This window comes from Onychostruthus taczanowskii, unplaced genomic scaffold, assembly GCF_017590055.1.
Source record: "Onychostruthus taczanowskii isolate IOZ18803 unplaced genomic scaffold, ASM1759005v1 scaffold4, whole genome shotgun sequence".
NCBI lineage: Eukaryota > Metazoa > Chordata > Aves > Passeriformes > Passeridae > Onychostruthus > Onychostruthus taczanowskii.
In genome coordinates, this window is record NW_024501459.1 from 23,592,451 (window position 1) to 23,610,964 (window position 18,514).

At 38.3% G+C, this 18,514-nt stretch overlaps 1 protein-coding gene across 1 annotated transcript in view; it reads left to right on the top strand.

The window, feature by feature from the left end:
- ZFPM2 (zinc finger protein, FOG family member 2) overlaps nucleotides 1–18,514 on the top strand; it is a 308,536-nt gene that overhangs the window by 189,845 nt on the left and 100,177 nt on the right. The window contains exon 5 of the mRNA XM_041413063.1: nucleotides 6,030–6,141. Coding sequence (XP_041268997.1) covers nucleotides 6,030–6,141 — 112 coding nt within the window. The remainder of the gene's footprint in view (nucleotides 1–6,029; nucleotides 6,142–18,514) is intronic.

Genomic DNA, 18,514 nt, shown 5'->3' on the forward strand with positions numbered 1-18,514 from the left:
TTTTTTTTGTGTTTGAAACATTTAAAAAGGCTTTGGTTTGACCACAACTGTTACCAATATTTTTCTTCTACTATCACCAAAAAAAGATAGTGGGAAAAAGATACTTCTTTTCTGCATCACTAGTTTCATGGCCCATCACAAGTAACAATTTGTGCAGATCTACAGATTCTTGGACACTCCTCTGAAACCCTGGATCCCATAAGGTTGTAAAGTAGTAACTGAAACAGTTATTCCATGCTGTCTGAAGATTTAGGTGAAATTAACTGTGCATACATTATGTTTTACTAGTGGAAGGGAGTTGCCCCTGCATGTCTAGCAAAGAAAGCTGTGGCACTGTGAAGTGCTGCCACGGGCCTTGACTGGCAGGTGTTCCAGAAAAGCCCTTGAGATAAATATCCATCCAAGACTGAATGCTCCTTGGAAAAAGATAAGAGTTTTCAGAGAAGCTACAGGAAGTGAAAGACAGTCCAGCTGATTACATACAAATGAACACCAAAATGGGGATCTCTGTCCATTGGGCTGTTTGGATGGGATTATCTTAAAGCTTCGTGAATTTCTAATCAGTTATAAGGTAAAGAAATGCATTTAGACAGTCATTGTGAGAGGTGATTAAATGGAGTTATTGCTCTTCTTATTATTAAAAAAAAGTCTTAAAACAAATATTAATTAATCAGGGATAGTCTGAGACCTATGCAGATATCTGTTATTGCACTGTCCAGAATGACCCTTAGGAGCCTTTCCCAACTCAGCTGATTTGATGAGCTTACAAAGTTTGCTGAATTGAGTATGGTGATCATCAAAGGTGAACTCAGCCTCTCAAAAGGGGATGTTCTGCAGTTTCAGCATGTCAACCCTGTCATGATCCAATTGAATTAAAATATAATTTCAAAGAAGAAACCTCTCTCAGTGTATTAACTGGTGTTTTGCTAGCCCACGCTTATATCTGAAGGCACCTGAGATATGTTTACAGCTCTCCTCCCAGTAGACTCTTGGTTTTAATTGACTATATAAACTAACTCTGCTGAGGGGGCATTGGAACTTTCTCCAAGGTCATGAAGACATTCTGGTAATATTCTGTATCTTTCATGGGAACTCAGGCTCTTAGGAAGATTTAGGAAGAAAATCTGTTTGCAGGAATGAAAATGCAGTAACTAAGAAACAAAGCCTTTGAGTATCAGTACATCTCCTTAAATAATGTTGAACACTTCTTGGAACACCATGCCTGGGACAGGATGGTCATGTCACAGTGACTTACTGAACATGAGCTCAGTAGCACAGCTTCTGAAGAAACAGCTAGCACTGATCAGGCATTTGACATCAGAATTTCATAGATTTCAAACAACTTGATCATACTGTATTTTTCTTCAGTGTAGGGGTTCCTCAAGTTTCTGCCAGGCCACACACATCATATGTTAGAAATCTTTGCAGTGAAGAGCCCATCTAATGTTACTTGTCAGCACTGATTCCATTTAGCAAGAGTGCAAAACTATTTTCGGCCTGGTGTGATGGCTATTTTTATCTCCATTAACCTCTTGACTGAATATAAACATTTATTGAGGGCTACCTCTCTTGTTTGTCCAGTTGTCTCAAAGGTTAGTGAAAAGTGGATGCCTGCCTGACCTCTTTTATCCTCATTAGCTAATTCTAATTGTTCCCTGAGAGATCACAGTTTTGACCCTGCTTGTCCTTGTCAAATTTGTCTAGTTATGGCATGAAAACATTAGCAGAAATTGTATTTTCAGGGAAACATTGCTCAACTGTAGAATGTACAGTTACCCAGCGTAGAGCAGTGAACAATACTGTGGGTCTATAATGTGCCCTTGTTTGAAAAATATGAGGTAATTACTGTATGTCCCCATCTTACAGACACCCATATTAGCAGGTCCCCGTGATTATACTTGGGCAGCAGGGAGAATGTTTTCTAAGTTTTTGCGTAATGTGTAGCAGCTCTTTCAGAGGGAGAAATAAAATTATGTTTGACTTTTGAAGTCTTACATGTAAACAGCTGAAATATTGTTGCTTCTGTATCAAGGAAGCTTTTTTCATGTGTGTAAAAAGGTACATTTCTTAAGCTAGAGATATTCCTGCTAGCACTTCAAGAAAAACCCAAACAAAAGAGTGTAAAGCAGGTAACACCTACCTCCACTATTTTGGGAATGACCAACTCAATTTTGCAGTATGACAAATACATCTTATGAATTACAGGATGATTTTCATAGAACTCTCTGAGAGCATGAACATACTTTAACTCAAGTAGGATGATGTCCCAAAGGTAAAAGAGCTATCATGAAGAACATGTTGCCCTGCCAAGACTTTCTTCGGTGTCCAGCCAGGAAAGGCATTTTTCATGTTCCTTGGTGGTTCTCAGCTGCGGTTGTACCGTTGAGACAAAGGACCTGGCAGGTCTCGACTAGGTATCTCAAACAGACAGGTCCTGGGCTTCAGAGGTTGTAACCAGTGCCTTAAATTCCACAGGCACTTAGTGCAAATTAAAAAGCACTGGTGTAATGCGCTCAAAGCACGATATCCTGCTTTAGAAGCGGGTTGCCGCATTCTGCACCCGCTTCAGCTTTCAAATGGATTTAAAATGTAGCCTCAGGTATAGCGCATTGCAGTAGTCTAATCTTGAGGTGATAAAGGCATGACTGATTTAACCATAGCTTCTTGTTATCTTGGACTGGGGTCTTTTCATTTTAACCATTTTAAGGAAATGGCCTTTCCTGAATCAGCAGGCTTGCTTCAGTTCTTACTATGTAATAAGGCACAACAAGAGCAAGCCTCTCTCAGTGGTGAACACCTATGAATGTGTAAACCTCACGGGATGCCAGACCCCAAGAACTGCTGCCGTGGTCCTGACCTGCCTTACAGCTCACACAATACGCCAGAAAGGTGCATCAAAGGGAAGCCACTGCTGGTACCCCTCAGTGAAGCTGCCAAGCTTTACAAGCAGCTGGGGTCTTGTGAAGTTTTGCTTTCATATTAAAATAAGTTTATTTACATATCTGTGCAGCTTGGGAGCAGAGCTATGGGAGAATGGGAAATTCTTTTGAGGTGTCCACCAGTTCTTCTGGGCTAGCGGAGCTGTGAGATGAAACACCCTGTTCCTCCTCCAGCCTATCTCTAGTGTTTAGAGACCACTTACAGCTGCAGAGCTGATTACAAGTTCAGCTGCCAAGCTGACCTGGAAGCTAATTTAGTGATAACCATGGAGTTCTTTAAGTCCAAAAAAGCCCTGTAAATAGGAAATGGCAAAGCAGACACACATGCTGACTGCTGGTGCTCAATCTACCTGCTGCCACCACTGCTTCACCTCAGAAGAGATGAGGCCTGGGCCCCTCTCCTTGTGTGGAGAAAACTGGGGCAGTGGCCTGGGACTAAGCCTACCACTTACTAAAGGAGAAATTAATCTCCATGAGAAAGTCAAACGGTATCTCTGTATCTCATTCTTCCTCAGCAGTATGTGGTTAAGTATAATCCTTTCCCAGGACATATTATTTGTCCTGTCTATGTAGATAAACTATTGCCCAGCACAAGAAGATCCTGATATTATTTGAGGCTTTTTGATACCACCTTAATGCAGATAATACCCTTAGAGATGGAAGAGACACAATGAAATGTCAGACGTCTGGAAAGAAGTAAACCAGAAATAGGAATTAGATCTTGTGAAAATTAAATAGATGATCACTTCTGCACTTAAAAGATAGAATTTTGGTTTGTTCTGTTTTTTAACTTGGCCTCCAACTTTGGAAAAAAAAAAACCAACAACCTTTTTTGAATGTCTTAATAATTTGTGGTGTACTTGGAAAAGTCTCCTAGCTGGATAATATTTCACTGTCTTTTGATTGTACTTGGGATTACCAGAGACTGAAAGCACATATAAGCACAAAAACATGTTAAAGGCTTGACTGAAATGGCACTTGGAGAAATGCAGCAAGTATTGGAGTGTGTCCTGATCCTCCTCTTCATTATTGCTATGCAGCCATAGTTGCCAACATTCTTGCTACAGCTTGTATTCAATTTGGGTGTGATTCTCAGCTGAGTGAGGAAAGCCACTCTAAATTGTTTCTGTGGCAGCCTTAGTACTGTTTTTGATGTAAATTGTGGTAAAGTTCAGACTTTTCTATGATAGAAGATAGAGGTGATACTTTGATTAACTTTCATCTCATCTGTTGCATCACTTTTTCAGTTCTTGCCTTGTTTATGTCATTATTTTCTACATAGTCCATATGCATATGCTTTACACTGCTTTTGTAACTGACAATACCAGGCTTCTTGATAATTTGCATAGAAACTTAGCCAAATTAAAAAAAAAATTTGTTTATTAATTAGAATTTAAATTAAAAATACAACTGCATGCAGTTGGGTTGACTCTTGTAATACTCCATATAAGCAAAACATACACTCTGCAACTTCCCACAGAGAAAGCAGTATTAGGAGTTGAAGCATTGCATGTCTCTTGTTTCAGTATTTTTGCACTAGGTAAGTGTATTTTTGCTGGATGTTACCTTCCTTTTTCCTAATTTCATTCATGATTTCTAATTGTTTTTTTCCCAATACATAGGGAAGATGAATAATGTCATGTAGTGCATAGAAAACTGTGACTTATGCATAAACATTTGTATGAAAAATGTAAAATCTAAAATGAAAATTAAGTAGTGTACTTGATAAAACAGTATTGCAATCTAAACAGATAAAAACTCCACAAAAATATGAAAACCTGTGACACTTAATATTTTTCTGTCATCTTTATTAAATATATTAATGTAATTATAGTAAATATATGTTATTTAAGATTATTGATTTAATATTCTGTAACTAAAATATTTTAAGCAATATCTTATTTTCAATAAATATTTTCAAGTATATTTTGTGTATGTAATATGAACTGTGGTAACTATTTTTATTATTCACTACATTTCTAGAATACTTATAAATAAGAAATGTTGGCAAAGCATCTGGAATGTCCATGAAAATAGGATTTTCTGTATCTTATTTTTTTTTATTTTGGTCAGTAATACAGAATATTACAATAAAAAGTAGGTTGAGACAACTAGACAATTATTGGTGGAGTATAAAAATAATTAAATTCTCTTACAAAATATTGGGATGTCTTAGGATTAAATCCCAGAAAAAATAATTAAAAGTTGTGTTGTGACTGTTTTACTTTGTACTCTCTTTTGTGGTTTTATTCTGGATACAGAGGAGAAGAACTGTCCATGATAGAAGTCTAAGTGCCACTTACTGACAAACACAGGATTACCCACAGGATTTTTGCCATTTGATTAGTAAAAGGAGTTAAGTGTTAATAAATTTCAGGCCTCTTTCTTATTATTTCAAATAAAGAATCTCTAATTATAGAATCCAAAATGCAGACAGGAGATGGTAAATTGCCTGCATGCCTTTCAGGTGTGATGATATCACACTTTACTTTTCAGTCTTTGAATGTATTAATACAACTGGTTTTATAGTCTTTTTGCAGTGAATCGTTAGCATTATTACTATTTCAGACATAGTAAAATCACACATCAACACATAGCAAAGGGGGGAAAAAATTCCATTCTCCATTCAGAACAATTTCCTACGATAATACAGATGTTTAAGGACAGATCTTTGAAATGGATACCAATTCTTTAAATTCTTTCCTGTCTGTTTCAGGAAATAGTGAGATCCCATTGATAATTAGGTACAATGTATCTAAAGTTCACTTCTAAACACTTGGCTCTTTGCTGTGAAAGTCATCTGCATTCCCTTTATAATTCTCAGCCACAAGACAACTGTGTAATCTTGGAGATCTGATCCAATATCATTCAGAAAAATCCTTGATAATAGTTTCACCATTCAATCAATTAAAGAACTAAAGCTTCCTGCTTGTGTCTTCTTTAAAAGAAATCCTGAGGCAGGGGAATAAGACTTTGGCTTATGGGTTTCGAGATTTTGTTGTTTGCAAATCAAATGATTATTACCATTATTATTCAAGTTCTTAATCAAGGCGAACAAATGGCATCTGTTTGTTATCATCCTTCCTACAGAAGACAAAGGCTTCAGTCCCCATGGTACTGACTGCTGGCCCCAAGTGGCTGCTGGATGTGACTTGGCAAGGAGTAGAAGACAACAAAAACAACTGCATTGTGTACAGCAAAGGTAAACACAAACTGATTTTTTTTCTTTACTTTCTTGTGTAAGCTACTGAGATAAATATGTACCTGTTGCATGATAGGAAAATAGATACTAAGTCTCCCATTAATGTCAGGTTTTGTTCCCATTTTTCTTCCATGTTCTGGTTTTGCCTTTTTTTTTTCTTTTAGTGATATAAAAACCCACATGGTACCTATAGTTTATTAAATGCTTTATAAACACTGAAGGACGTCATCTGGCGTAAAACATACTATCCATTTCTCTCTGAGAGTCAGTGCTCTGGGAAACATCAGTGAAACCTATACACTTTGAATAGGTGAATTCTTTTTGACTTTTCTTTTGGGCATACTGGATATAATTTCTCTGTTTTACATTACATTGTACGCTACTAACTGAAATCCAGTGTCATGTGAAGAATGAGCATTTGATTGGACTATGAAAAAACTTTATGTCATCATGGTAGCATAAGATAAATGGAACTGGGTTTCAGGGTTGTTGCCTCTGACATTCCAGTCTCTGCATGGCAGCATGATGTGATGATGCTTCACTGGAGTGTATTAGTGAGTGGCAGTGGATATCATTTGTGTCTTATGTGAATTTTCAGATTTGTTGAAGTCAGTACAAGTTCTTACAAGGCTGCCTGCCAAAGATGCTTTATCTAAGCCACCACATCTAACAGCTCCTTTGGTTCAAGTTACACAGGTTTTTGTCTTGCATCTTGAAACAACACAAAGAGCCTTGGGTTCAGTCCATAGCACCATGGACTATGCACCACTCTGGTGCAGTCACTGTGAAAGCTTTCTAAATGCGGCTACAGAATCATTACAATATGTTTTAAAAAAAAGGGAAACAAAACACCACTTGAATATGTGGAACAAAAATAACTCAGTGTAGCTGTGTTTGGCATTTACCCTACAGATCAGGCTGCAAAACTATGATTTTTCTTCCTTGTATTTCAATCATCAACCTCAGCACTTTGTGAATACTTTAGAACATGCACTGTTCTTGTTTAATTTCTTTTAGGTTTTATTTCTAACTAAACAGACCTACTGAGATCAAAGATTTGTTTGCTGAGGCAACCTAGTGACCATTTCAGCATACAAGCATCCAGGCAAATAAGCACCCATATCAATATATTAACATACAAAAACACTAATCATAACATCAAAGACTCCTAAAAACTTACTAGAAACAATTACAACTTGCTCCTATAATCATTGCAATTTATACACTTATAAGAGGATTGCCTTTAAACTGCCACAAGCCTTTGAAAGTTGAAACGCTGAAAACAGGGAATTTGCATGTTAAAAATGAGTCGCACACTAGGGTCTTATAAATTCTTTCTGTTATAATTACAGAATGTCAACACATTCATTCTACAACCTGAAACACCTGCAGTACTAGAGAACTGGGCTCAGATCTAAAAAGGGTTGAGCTGCCCTGCCTTCACAGCTTGCTGATTGCAGCCCAAGTGGAAGAAGCAGCAAAGTATCAAACACACTGAAGCTTTTTGCATGAATCTAGAGCTGCATTCTCAATGCATAATATTCATAATATTGAATACACACAGGCAAACTTTTCTGCAAAAACTTCTTAATGTAATGGGAACCTACTTTCACTCTAAAACATAGCTCCTACAAATTCCCATAGGATGATGTCTAATCAAGTATTATATTCTTTCTGTAGTAATAATAATACTTAGCACATATTTACCAGTTCGACTTTTCATCTTCAAAGTATTTTACAAGCATTACCTAATTCTTTAGGCAATTTTGGTCATGTCTGATTTAGTCTCTTGAAACACAACTTTTTTTTTTTTCAAATAGTAAGGACTTTCTTCAGTTTGATGCAATCTGATTAACCCAAATAATAGTATTTTCATTCAAAGGTTATGGATTTTTTTTTTTCACTGATCATGCCCGTTATTTTAGTACTTGGTTAACAAGGTATGGTGAAGCAGTTGAACAGTACTCAAGGTGAATTCTGTTGTCTCTACCACAGATGCATATTATAACTAAAGTTGAGCATAAATTTGAGGATAATTACGTGTTAAAAACCTGCTACTTCACTAAACTAATGCAGGAAGTAAGTTGTATACGTGCTTTGCTTTCATTGTGCTCTGTTCCTCTCTTTGCGCTGTGAGGTGGCTGCTCTGTCGGTCATTAAGCATCTACCCTTGCCTTGAGCTCTGCTGGGATTTTTGTACTAGAAAGATTAATTGGCTTGGATCACAAAACAATGTCAAATAGAAGATGGTAAAATAAATAAATAGAATAATGTTTCTCCCTTCAATTTGTATCTCATCATTCCAGATTACATTTCTTTGATTTGTGTTAGCTTTCTGTCTCCTATAGTGCCATTACTTCTAATGAAACGGTGTCAGCTGGCATGTAGCTGTAATTCGATGTTATGTTGTAGTTGCATGTGTATAATTTTGTTAGTTTGCTTAGCAATACGTTGTTATTTCTGAAAGCAATTAGCTGAACAAATGCGTGGAATTGTCCATGTAGCAGATTTGGTCACCTGGGAGCTGTTTTCCATACTAAACTCAAGATGAGATGAGTGGAGTAAATTGGCACATTTCTAAGACGAAGATAAGTTTAGAATTGGCTAACAGTACATAGTACTGGTTGATCAGTTGCTGACTCAGAAGCACATGCCATATTCCTTTTAGGTCATTACAGAGATATCTTTGAGAGCAGAATTTTCCCCAGATCCTTCAGGAGAACATAGGAATGTCAGTCTGATTTCCAATTCACTAGAGCCTGTGAGTGTTGTAGTCACCCACATATTGCACACAGAATAATCGCAGGGACAGGAGCCTAGACTGTAGGTTCTATTGAAAGAGAATTTGAGCTGGCTAAGTCCCTACTTGCCTTCAGTGCTGTCCTTCTGTGTGTAAAATGCTTCATATTTTCCCTAGGCAAACAAACAAAGCATATGTGTGCATATATATGTGTATATTTATTTATTATTTATTATGCACACATATAGGATTATATTTATAAATTATTACAGTGCAATCACAAGTCATCTTCTGCACAAATCTCTAGATAAAGAAACCAATTATTTACAATCACGCATCAGAGTACATCCGAAGTGAATAGCTATGGAATAAATATTCAGTAGTTGAAATAAGTGCTATTCTAATTATTCGATTTCATCTAGGATCGCTACCTGTATTTTTTATAACTACATTTCTCCAATACTAGGACAAGTTAGAAAAGAGAAAAGCAGTTCATTAGGGATAGTTAATTATTATCCCATTTTACAAATTCTGATACAAGCTGGATACTTATGGCACATGCCATTATTCCATTCCATTTTCTTAAAGGAAACTTTTACTACTGTGATTACATTCAAAAGGAATGCTGTTATTTTTTAATATTTATCATAAAGTTCTCTCTTTTTTCAAAAATGGACTTTCAGAAAGTCTATTCTGTAATTTGAGATATGTCCTAGAAACTGAGCAATAGGAGACAGATTTTATTAATTAAAGCCTATTTAGAAATATATGTTCTTTAAAAGAATAGAAGCTTCAGCATAATTCAAGCAAGTAGCCGTGGTAGGAAGTATTAATGCATGAACTGTATCATCATTACTACATTATGTACTTTAGAAGCATTTTTGCCTAACAGAGTTGTGCACCAGACCTGGAAAATCTCTAAGACCACAGTTAAGAGTCTCCCCACAAGCGAGAAGGGGGCTGGGATATTTATTTATTGCAAATCTTTCACTGGAATGGCAAGGATTTTAAAAAATAAATTATGACTGACCAGAATAGAAATAGCGTAGAAAGCACAGTTGCACAGAATAAAAGCCATGCTCATGAACAGACTTTTTTTAGATATTATTTAGGCCATTTATGTGAAATGTATGGATACCGTATGTTTAGTGGCATTGTTAAAACAGGGTGCCTGTACAAATATTTAGCTGTGAGAATTATAAAATCATAAGGCGATTAAGTTAGCTAGTTGTGAAATTCCAATATTGCTTTTTAAATGACTTCAGGATATAGGAGGTGCTAAGGTTATTATCTGTTATCAGGAATACAGCGGAATTGTACGACTGGATAATAACTAAACAACTGACACAATGTAAAATTACATTATCAGTGTGTTAAAACAAAATTGCGCCCTAAAGGAGTCTACATGCCAGCTCAGAGCTGCAGTGTAATTATGCTTAACTCTGATAATTAAAATACAACGGAGATCAACAGAATCATTTTCATTAAGAAAATTATTAATGATGGTGGTATAACAGTAATTGATTGCAGAGCACCACAGGATAACTCTGTGCAGGAAAGCCAACATGTGTAACGTGTGTCTGGGCCGCTCGGGTTGCGTTGCGTCCCACTGAGCGTGCTGCCGGCCAGGTGGCAGCCGTGGGGCGCGTCTCCTGCTGCAAATCCTAATTTAGGACACGATGGCTTTGCAGGCTGCCCCTTGGATGGACGGGGATGGGTGCTGGTGCACGGGACGATGGGCTGGGGTCGGCTATGGCTGCCAAAAGGGAGGTGGCTGCCGGCAGTGGCTCGCACATTTTTAAGCCAGCCGTCATCTCAGTTTGTGTGAGGCAGCGTTTGGTTTTGCATTTCCACTAGTGATTTACTGATGTTATTCCCTCCTCTGCCTGGCCTCGCTGAGTAGTTTATGCCCTTTTGTTATTTCTGAGAGGATGCGGGAGGAGGAAGGGCCCATCCTTGCCCCAGCGCGGTGGCACAGGCACTGCGTGACAACTCCCTAGGTGATTCCACAGGGTGCTCCCGTTAATTGTGCTGGTGGTGCGGACACAGGAGATCGAGTGCCATAAAAAGCCTCCATCTCTCCGTAAGTGAAATCACAGTCGGTGCCCACTGAGCGACTATAACAAAATCCTTGCTAGGGAGGATGTTGCCTAAGGGTGAGATCTGAAAAGTGTCATTTTCTTTGGTGAACAAAAAAATGGGGAGTGGGTGGAGGGAATTTCAGGGGAGCACTGCTCCACGCAGCTAAGGAATAGGACCTTGCTCAAACAGATGTGGCTTTTGAAAGCTGCCCAAAAAAGTCTATTCTCCAATCACAATCGAGAAGAAGCCTGCTAGGGTGGATTTACAGAATGATATTAGTTAAAATGACAGCTGCCCACATTGAAATTGTGTCATGTAGTTAATTTATTAATAGAAGCTTGAGGAAAGGCAGCACAGAGGAGAGGGCAGGGCAGAAGTCGGGGCTGGAGGCAGAGGGCTGTGCTCGAGCCTTCTGGGACTTCCACTGGCTGCTGAGCCCCATAATTCACATAAAATAAGTCAGTAAACACATAACTGGTTGCTTATTTCCCTGATACTGGGGTGGCTTGTTTAGCTGATGTATGTGCCATTTTCTGAAAATACAAGCATTGTAAAAGGGCTACATAAAACCACTAGGATAAACTGAAGTCAGTTTTAAATTGATTTTGTTAATTTAAATTAAACATTTTAATTTTTAACATAGAGGAAAAGTCAATTGTTGCAACAGAAGGGTACTTACATTTTCGTTTGGTGACAGGATTATTTTTCTTGATTGTTCTGTGAGGTCCTTCATACCATGTTTTTCCCAGCAAGAGAGTTTTCAGCTAGCAAATACTTTTTTTTTCCCATGCAACTTCAGGCAGTGTAATGGTACATTGCATGACAGAAATACGGCATCAGGGACCCTAATGAGACAGAGGCCAAACCCCATAAGAAGTTCAAACACTGCTGCATTAGAATATGAGTGTAATTTGGTTTGGGTCAGAGAACAAGTTGTTTAGTAGGCCAAAGGTTAACTTGGGGCATATATTTTAGATTGCAAGGGGCTTTTTTCCACATACTATTAAAAAGCAAATTGAGTAAGTTTACTAAGTCTGTTCCACCTGGACAGTCAGAAAAGTGCAGCTGCTGTCCTACAGGATGCCTCCATTAGCTATACAATGTGCTGAAGGCTTTGATGGTGCTGAAGGTTTTTGTTCCTTCTTTGTATGCATTGACAAAAAAAATCTGAGTTTTTAACAAAACACATGTGCCATCCTAATATCAAAGTTCTCTGGAGAAGCTTGTTTTGGATTGAATTTGCACAATGAAAAATTACAAAGTATTTCTCAAGAGAAGTATAATATATGTGCATAATGTTTACATAGGATAGTAATATCTGTGTTCACAGTCATTGGAGGAAAATGTGGGTACAGACATAAAGGCATGATTGGTAAATAGATGTCAGGCTCCCTGTTTGGTTTTGCAGGGATGTTGAGAAGGTGGGATGTCAAATGTCATTGTTACGAGTGAAAGTATTGGAGTCTTGGTAATTTCCTTGCTGGACATTTTGCCTCCATCACTAGTGGTTCTTATGGCTTGTTGATGGCAGTCACAGTGTTGTGGACTTCAGCAGACACTATTCAGCTTCAGAGAACTCACAGAGCAGGACTGTACTTTTTCCTTATTTTATTTTCACCTTTGTAAATAGATCTAGTGGGGTATTTTCTGCTTTTGGGAGTTAGAGGTCAGGGCCTTGTGTATTTTATTAACATCAACAATAAAAAGGTTATTTTATGCAGCTTTATGGATATGCATATAATAGCACTCTGTGTATTATTACATGCCCTTTAAATTCTAAGCATATAGATAATAAAGGGAAGATGACAAGAAATACCAGAATACAACTAAATTCTAATTCCACTTCTAATATGAAAATACTTTTGTTGATTATTAGTGCATTTCATTTACCTAGCAGCCAAATTATATGAGCTGTTCTCATATGTATATTGATTTGGGTCTCTTTTCTTATGTTCTTACCACTTTCTGTGTAGTGTATTTCATAGTTCAAACTTGGAATTATTTTTCATTTGAGGAGACGAGGAAATAGGCAGAATACTGACATGATTTGCATGGAATTATGTGTTTTGCACTGAAGCTATAAAAAGCTGTAAACTGAGTCTAAAACTCACCTATGACAGCATGTTCAGGATGGAAAAGAAGCCCAGCCTCCCCTTCACACTGTGACCATATGAAAAGAAACATTGCTTCATACATTGAGACCACTGGCAACAATAAATGCAAGCAGAGTGCAGAGATTTTTTTTTCAATGTATATATTTCTCCCTCATTTTTTAAGTCAATTGCAGTAGAATCAGTCATTTAGAATTTTTTAAGAAAATGCCATTATTTTCAGATATGAGATATATGCTAAATGTGTTTTATTTTTAATTTTTTTTTTTTACCCATTATGCTTGGTAACTATTGAGGATTGCAATAACCTTGTGACCCCTGGGGCTCATGGTAACATTACCTCTGTCATCATCCCTACAAAGCAAGAGGGAAGAAAAAAGCCCCAAATTTGCTGAGCCACACATTTCAAATTGTCAACAGCCCCATCCACAAGAAAACAGAAGAAAATATATATGCACTCTGTCCTGTCAAAAGGCTTTCACCTTATCTTGAGAGACTGTCAGGGCAGGAACATCATGGAATGGACAGGAGTCTATTAAATTAATAAGCTGCTGGATGGTGTCTGGAGAGTTATGATGCTCCATAAATCCAGTTTGATCATGGTGGACAAGGTTTAAATCTGCAGCCTCATAATACACATCCAGGTCCTGGATTGGATTTTAAGTTTTGTGCTGGAGACACAGAGATAGTCCTGTAGCTTGTGAATTAAGATTTATCATTTTTTCATACTTTTTTTTTCCCCCCCAATACTTCCTGACAAAAATGAAAACACCTTAGGGATCCTGGCAAATGTTACAGCTTGAAATGAAAGAGCTGTTGTCAAGGTGAAACCATGACCTAGAAGCCTAATATCAAACCTGGGTCATTCTTTGCAGGCAGCTCCATTGGTGCTGAGTATAAAATGTCTGTATGTGAGGAGACAGGGCTGGATTAATCTGCAGCCTGTTTTATAGTGATTCCTATTAAATACTTCTACTGTGTATTTGTGATACAAGACAAACTAATGGTGTACCGTGTAAAAGGAAAAGCTGAAAAATGTTGAAATACATTCTTCCCCCGTTCCAGGTGGCTTTGTGTATAATGGACACTGAGGTGTGAGAATTCTATGTCCCTTATCTCCAAATGGATTAAGCCTGGTGCTAATAAGAGAAGACCCTTCTGTATCATTCAAGGTGCCAAGCTCCCAGCAAAACCTGTGTGATGTGCAGCTGTGATGTCCAAGTGGGTAGTGGAGCTGGGCTACCTGGAATGCAGCATTAAAATCATGCTGGATATGTTTTGTCTTTAGCAGCTTATAAGCAAAGCCATTATTACAGCACAATGGGTGGAAGTCGAGTGCTTCTTGGCCACTTAATTGACCTGCAAGCCACTGATTTATTATTAGGTCCCTAAGCTCCTGTTGCTCTTACTCTGAAGACTCCAGTAGGTGATTACTGTGCTTGCCTGCACAGGCAATGGCAGAGCCAGCAGTTCTGTCTTCGAAAAACTCTGTAGCTATATTTTGGACCCTGACTAATTTATTTATTGATGATACTTAGACTCTATGTTAAAGCAATTTGTGCTCATTTTTGTTCTCATTTTTAATTTAGGAGCTTAAGAGGGCTTCCTGACATTAGAGAAGTCTAAAGCCATTGTATATGTTAAAGGAAATGGATAGTTTGTGTTGCAATACCAGGGACACTGAGATTTGTTTTATGCCCAGGAAAATGTATTCAGAGACAAAAGCAATTGAAAAAAACAAGTTCTTCTGGAGTGTAGGTTTCCTTAAACAGAAAATGGGATCAAGATGTAACCCTCAGTCATCCATACATACCTCTCCCTCCACTGTCTTTCAGGAATTGCTTAAGAACTTTAGCTAGAGATCATGTGTGACTGAATCCTGACCTCTCTATTGATCCTGGGGATCAATGTGTCTACTCTCAGATCCAAAGATCAATGTCAGCATTTCTCTCCTTCTCCCGTGATATTCCAGCTCTGCTCACTAGTGTAGGCAGAGGCCACAAGGAGCAGGGCTGCCGAGCAGGGCACTGTGGTGCGGAGGCCAGCACTGCAGACCACGTCTATTTTTCCTGATGCAATGGTGATTGCAGGTTATGAAGTGGGTATGGTGAAGTGGGAGAAGGTTATGGAAAGAACTCCAGGATGGCAGAGAATACAGGAGTCCCTCATTGCAGGTCTCCTTGCACTTGAGGCAGGATGTTCCATGCCTACAGATGCCTTTCTTCTCAGCAGGGCTGGGGCACCCCTCAGTCTTCCCAACTGAAGAAACTGAAGAAAGTGTGGTGAAGGTGAAGTCTGCTTCAATATGTTTTTAATATCTAAGGAATTAACTCCTGCTACTGCAAACATGGAGACAACTTAGCAGCCTTTTTAAAATGTCATTTCAGTGTTAGAAAAAACATGGAAAAAATTGCTGTTTCAGATTTGTTTTTTTTCTTTGTTGTTTCAGTTTCATTCTGTCAGGGCATATGGGCCAATGTGATGCTGACAACCAAAAATCCATGCTAGAGCATGCTCAAATTGTGATATTTGATGCAACTTGTGATGTTGAAGCAGATTTAGTAGAGGTGTTCTGTAACTCAGTGGTGATACACATGACTGAATTGGTTGGTAGCATGCAGAATCAAGGCTTGTTTCTGGAGCAGAAATTCCCTGTAAGATAATTTCCTATGATAATACCATAGTATGTAGGCATATATACTTGCATACATGCATATACATATATATAAACAGAAACCAAAACCTCAGGCCTCAGTTAAACACCACAGCAGCCTGTATTTAACTCAAGCTGCAGAAGTTTCTGAAATCTCTTCCTATAGCTGCAATATATGCTTCTGCATGGGTGGCTCCATCTATTCTAAACAATTATACTATCACAGGTGAGTAGTCATTAGGATGAAATATTATTTGAAAATTACTTTAGAAGATAGAATAAGTCCTAGCTAGCATTGTTAAGCCTTAAGAAAATAACTACTATTAGCTTTATGAATTACAGAATAGTATTAGTTTTGCAATAAAATGGTGAAAGTAGAAGACAACATAGGGAAATATATGCAATTTACGGAGTGCAAACCAATGCAGAAAGAATGTTGAAAAGTTAAATTGCATTAGAAATACTAGAATAGACATTTATTCTGATGTATCAGATGGATTAAGTAACCATTGTAACTTTATTTTAAAAAATTGAAATGCAGTCAGATAATACATACAGGGCTCTGTAAGTTTATTTTGGTGACTGAAGAATTCTTGTTTGAAACTGTGGTGATGTAGAAACACACACTAGTTTAAATTTTCCCTTTACGTTTGAATATATATAATGTACTAAAAGCATATAAGGACAGTGCACTAAGTATTCAAGTTCTGAAAAAACAAAAGACATGTCTAAGAAAACTGAGAATCGTGGGGTTAACAGGGTTGGAAGGACCTTAAATGTCATCTAGTTCTAACCATCCTTCTATGGACAGGGGCACCTTTCACTAGACCAGGTTGCTCAGAGCTCCATCCAGCCTGGCCTTAAACATTTCCAGTGATGGAGCAGCCACAGCTTCTCTGGGCAATCTGTGCCAGTGTCTCACCACCCTCACAGTAAAGAATTCTTTCCTAATATCCATTCTAAACCTACTCTCTTTCAGTTTGAAGCCATTCCCTTTTGCCTGTTGCTTTATGCTTTGCCAAAAGTCCCTCTCCATCTTCCTTTTAGGCTCCTTTCATGTACTGAAAGGCCACAATTAGGTCACCCCAAAGCCTTCTCTTCCCCAGGCTGAACAAATTGAATTCTCTTGGCCTTTACTGCTAAGAGAGGTGCTCCATCCCTCTAATCTTGGTGGCCTCCTCTGGACTCACTACTCCAACAAGTCCACGTCTTTTCTGTGCTGGGGACCCCAGAGCTGGATGCAGCACTCTGGGTGGGGGCTCACCAGAGAAGAGGAAAGGGGCAGAATCACCTCCTTTAACCTTCTTCCCACACTGCTTTTGATGCAGCCCAGGACTTGTTTGGCTTTCTGGGCTGTAAGTGCACATTTTTGGATCTTTTATGGCCTCTCATCCACCAGCACCCCCAAGCTCTTCTCAGTAGGGCTGCTCTTGATTTGTGCATCCCCCAGCCTTTGTTGATACTGGGAGTTACTCTGACTCAGGTGCAGCACCTTGTATTTGACCTTGTTAAACCTCATGAGATTCCCATGGCTACTTCTAGATCTTGTCCAAATCCCTCTGGAAGGATCCATCCTTCAGGTGTGTCACCCAGAGGTGTGTCAGCTTGGTGTCTCCCGCAAATCTGCTGAGGGTGCACTTGATCCTTTTGTCTGTGTCCTTAATAAAGATATTAAATAGCATTGGTCCCAATAGGGACCCCTGAGCAACACTAGTTTTCTCTGATGTCCATCAGATCTCTGAGATGTTAATCACTGTCCTCTGGATGTGACTGTCCAACCATATTCTTATCCATCTAGAAGATCATCCATCAAATCCATCTCTCTCCAGTTTAGAAAGCAGGCAGGTGTGGAGAACCATGCCAGAGGCTTTGCAGAAGTCCAGACAAATGACATCTCTTGCTCTTCCCTTGTCCACTGATGCAGTCACTGCATCACAGAAGGTCACTGGGTTGGTCAGTCAAGAGCTGCCCTTGGTGAAGCTGTGCTCAATTCAATTGAAAACTAAGATGAAGTATTGTTGTTGGTCTTTAGCTGAAACAAATGTTCAGACAAGTAGGAATGGAAGCATCTGAGATGTAGGGGAGATAACGTTGTTTTTGGCCAGACAAAACATTTACTGACGTGATAAGATGGGCAATTGAACTTAAAGTATGAGATGAAGAGGAAATGTTTTACACTAGGAAATGAGAAGGGTGCATCAAGTGATCACTATGCATCTTCTATTAATAATCTATTATTTTAAATGTGAACAGGCTCACTTTTATGGTGACTGCACGTGCATTTTAATGGATTTAAATTATGTGAGGTTTAAATGCATTTTCAACAATTAAATGAAAATTTAAAATAAGACTGACAGATTGCTAAGGCTAAGCCAGTTCTATGATTAAGGTTCAATTAAATTATATTTATCATGGGAGCAAATGAAGTATAAAATCACAAACAATGATATTTTTCAGTGGCTTACTTTGGTGGAAAGTGTAGTCTGAAGTATGACTTCGAGACTTTTATCTTTCATTCCCTCCTAAAGTAGAAATTAATTAGGGCTAAACAAGCATTGGCTGTAGGTTCAGAACCCCATCCCGAGTCTTTCGTGGACCAGTGGTCCAGGAGCAATTTACTGTTTGTCATGCAAAGTATTATGTATTTTATTTGGGTTTAACAACCTAAGTTAGGGGGAAAGTTGAAATTTTATTAGTTGTTTAAGGAATTAACTGTTTTTGTTGCTTTCATGTGAGCCACTTCTAGTCCTTTGCATTTTCTCAACAGATCTGCTGAAACTGATTCTT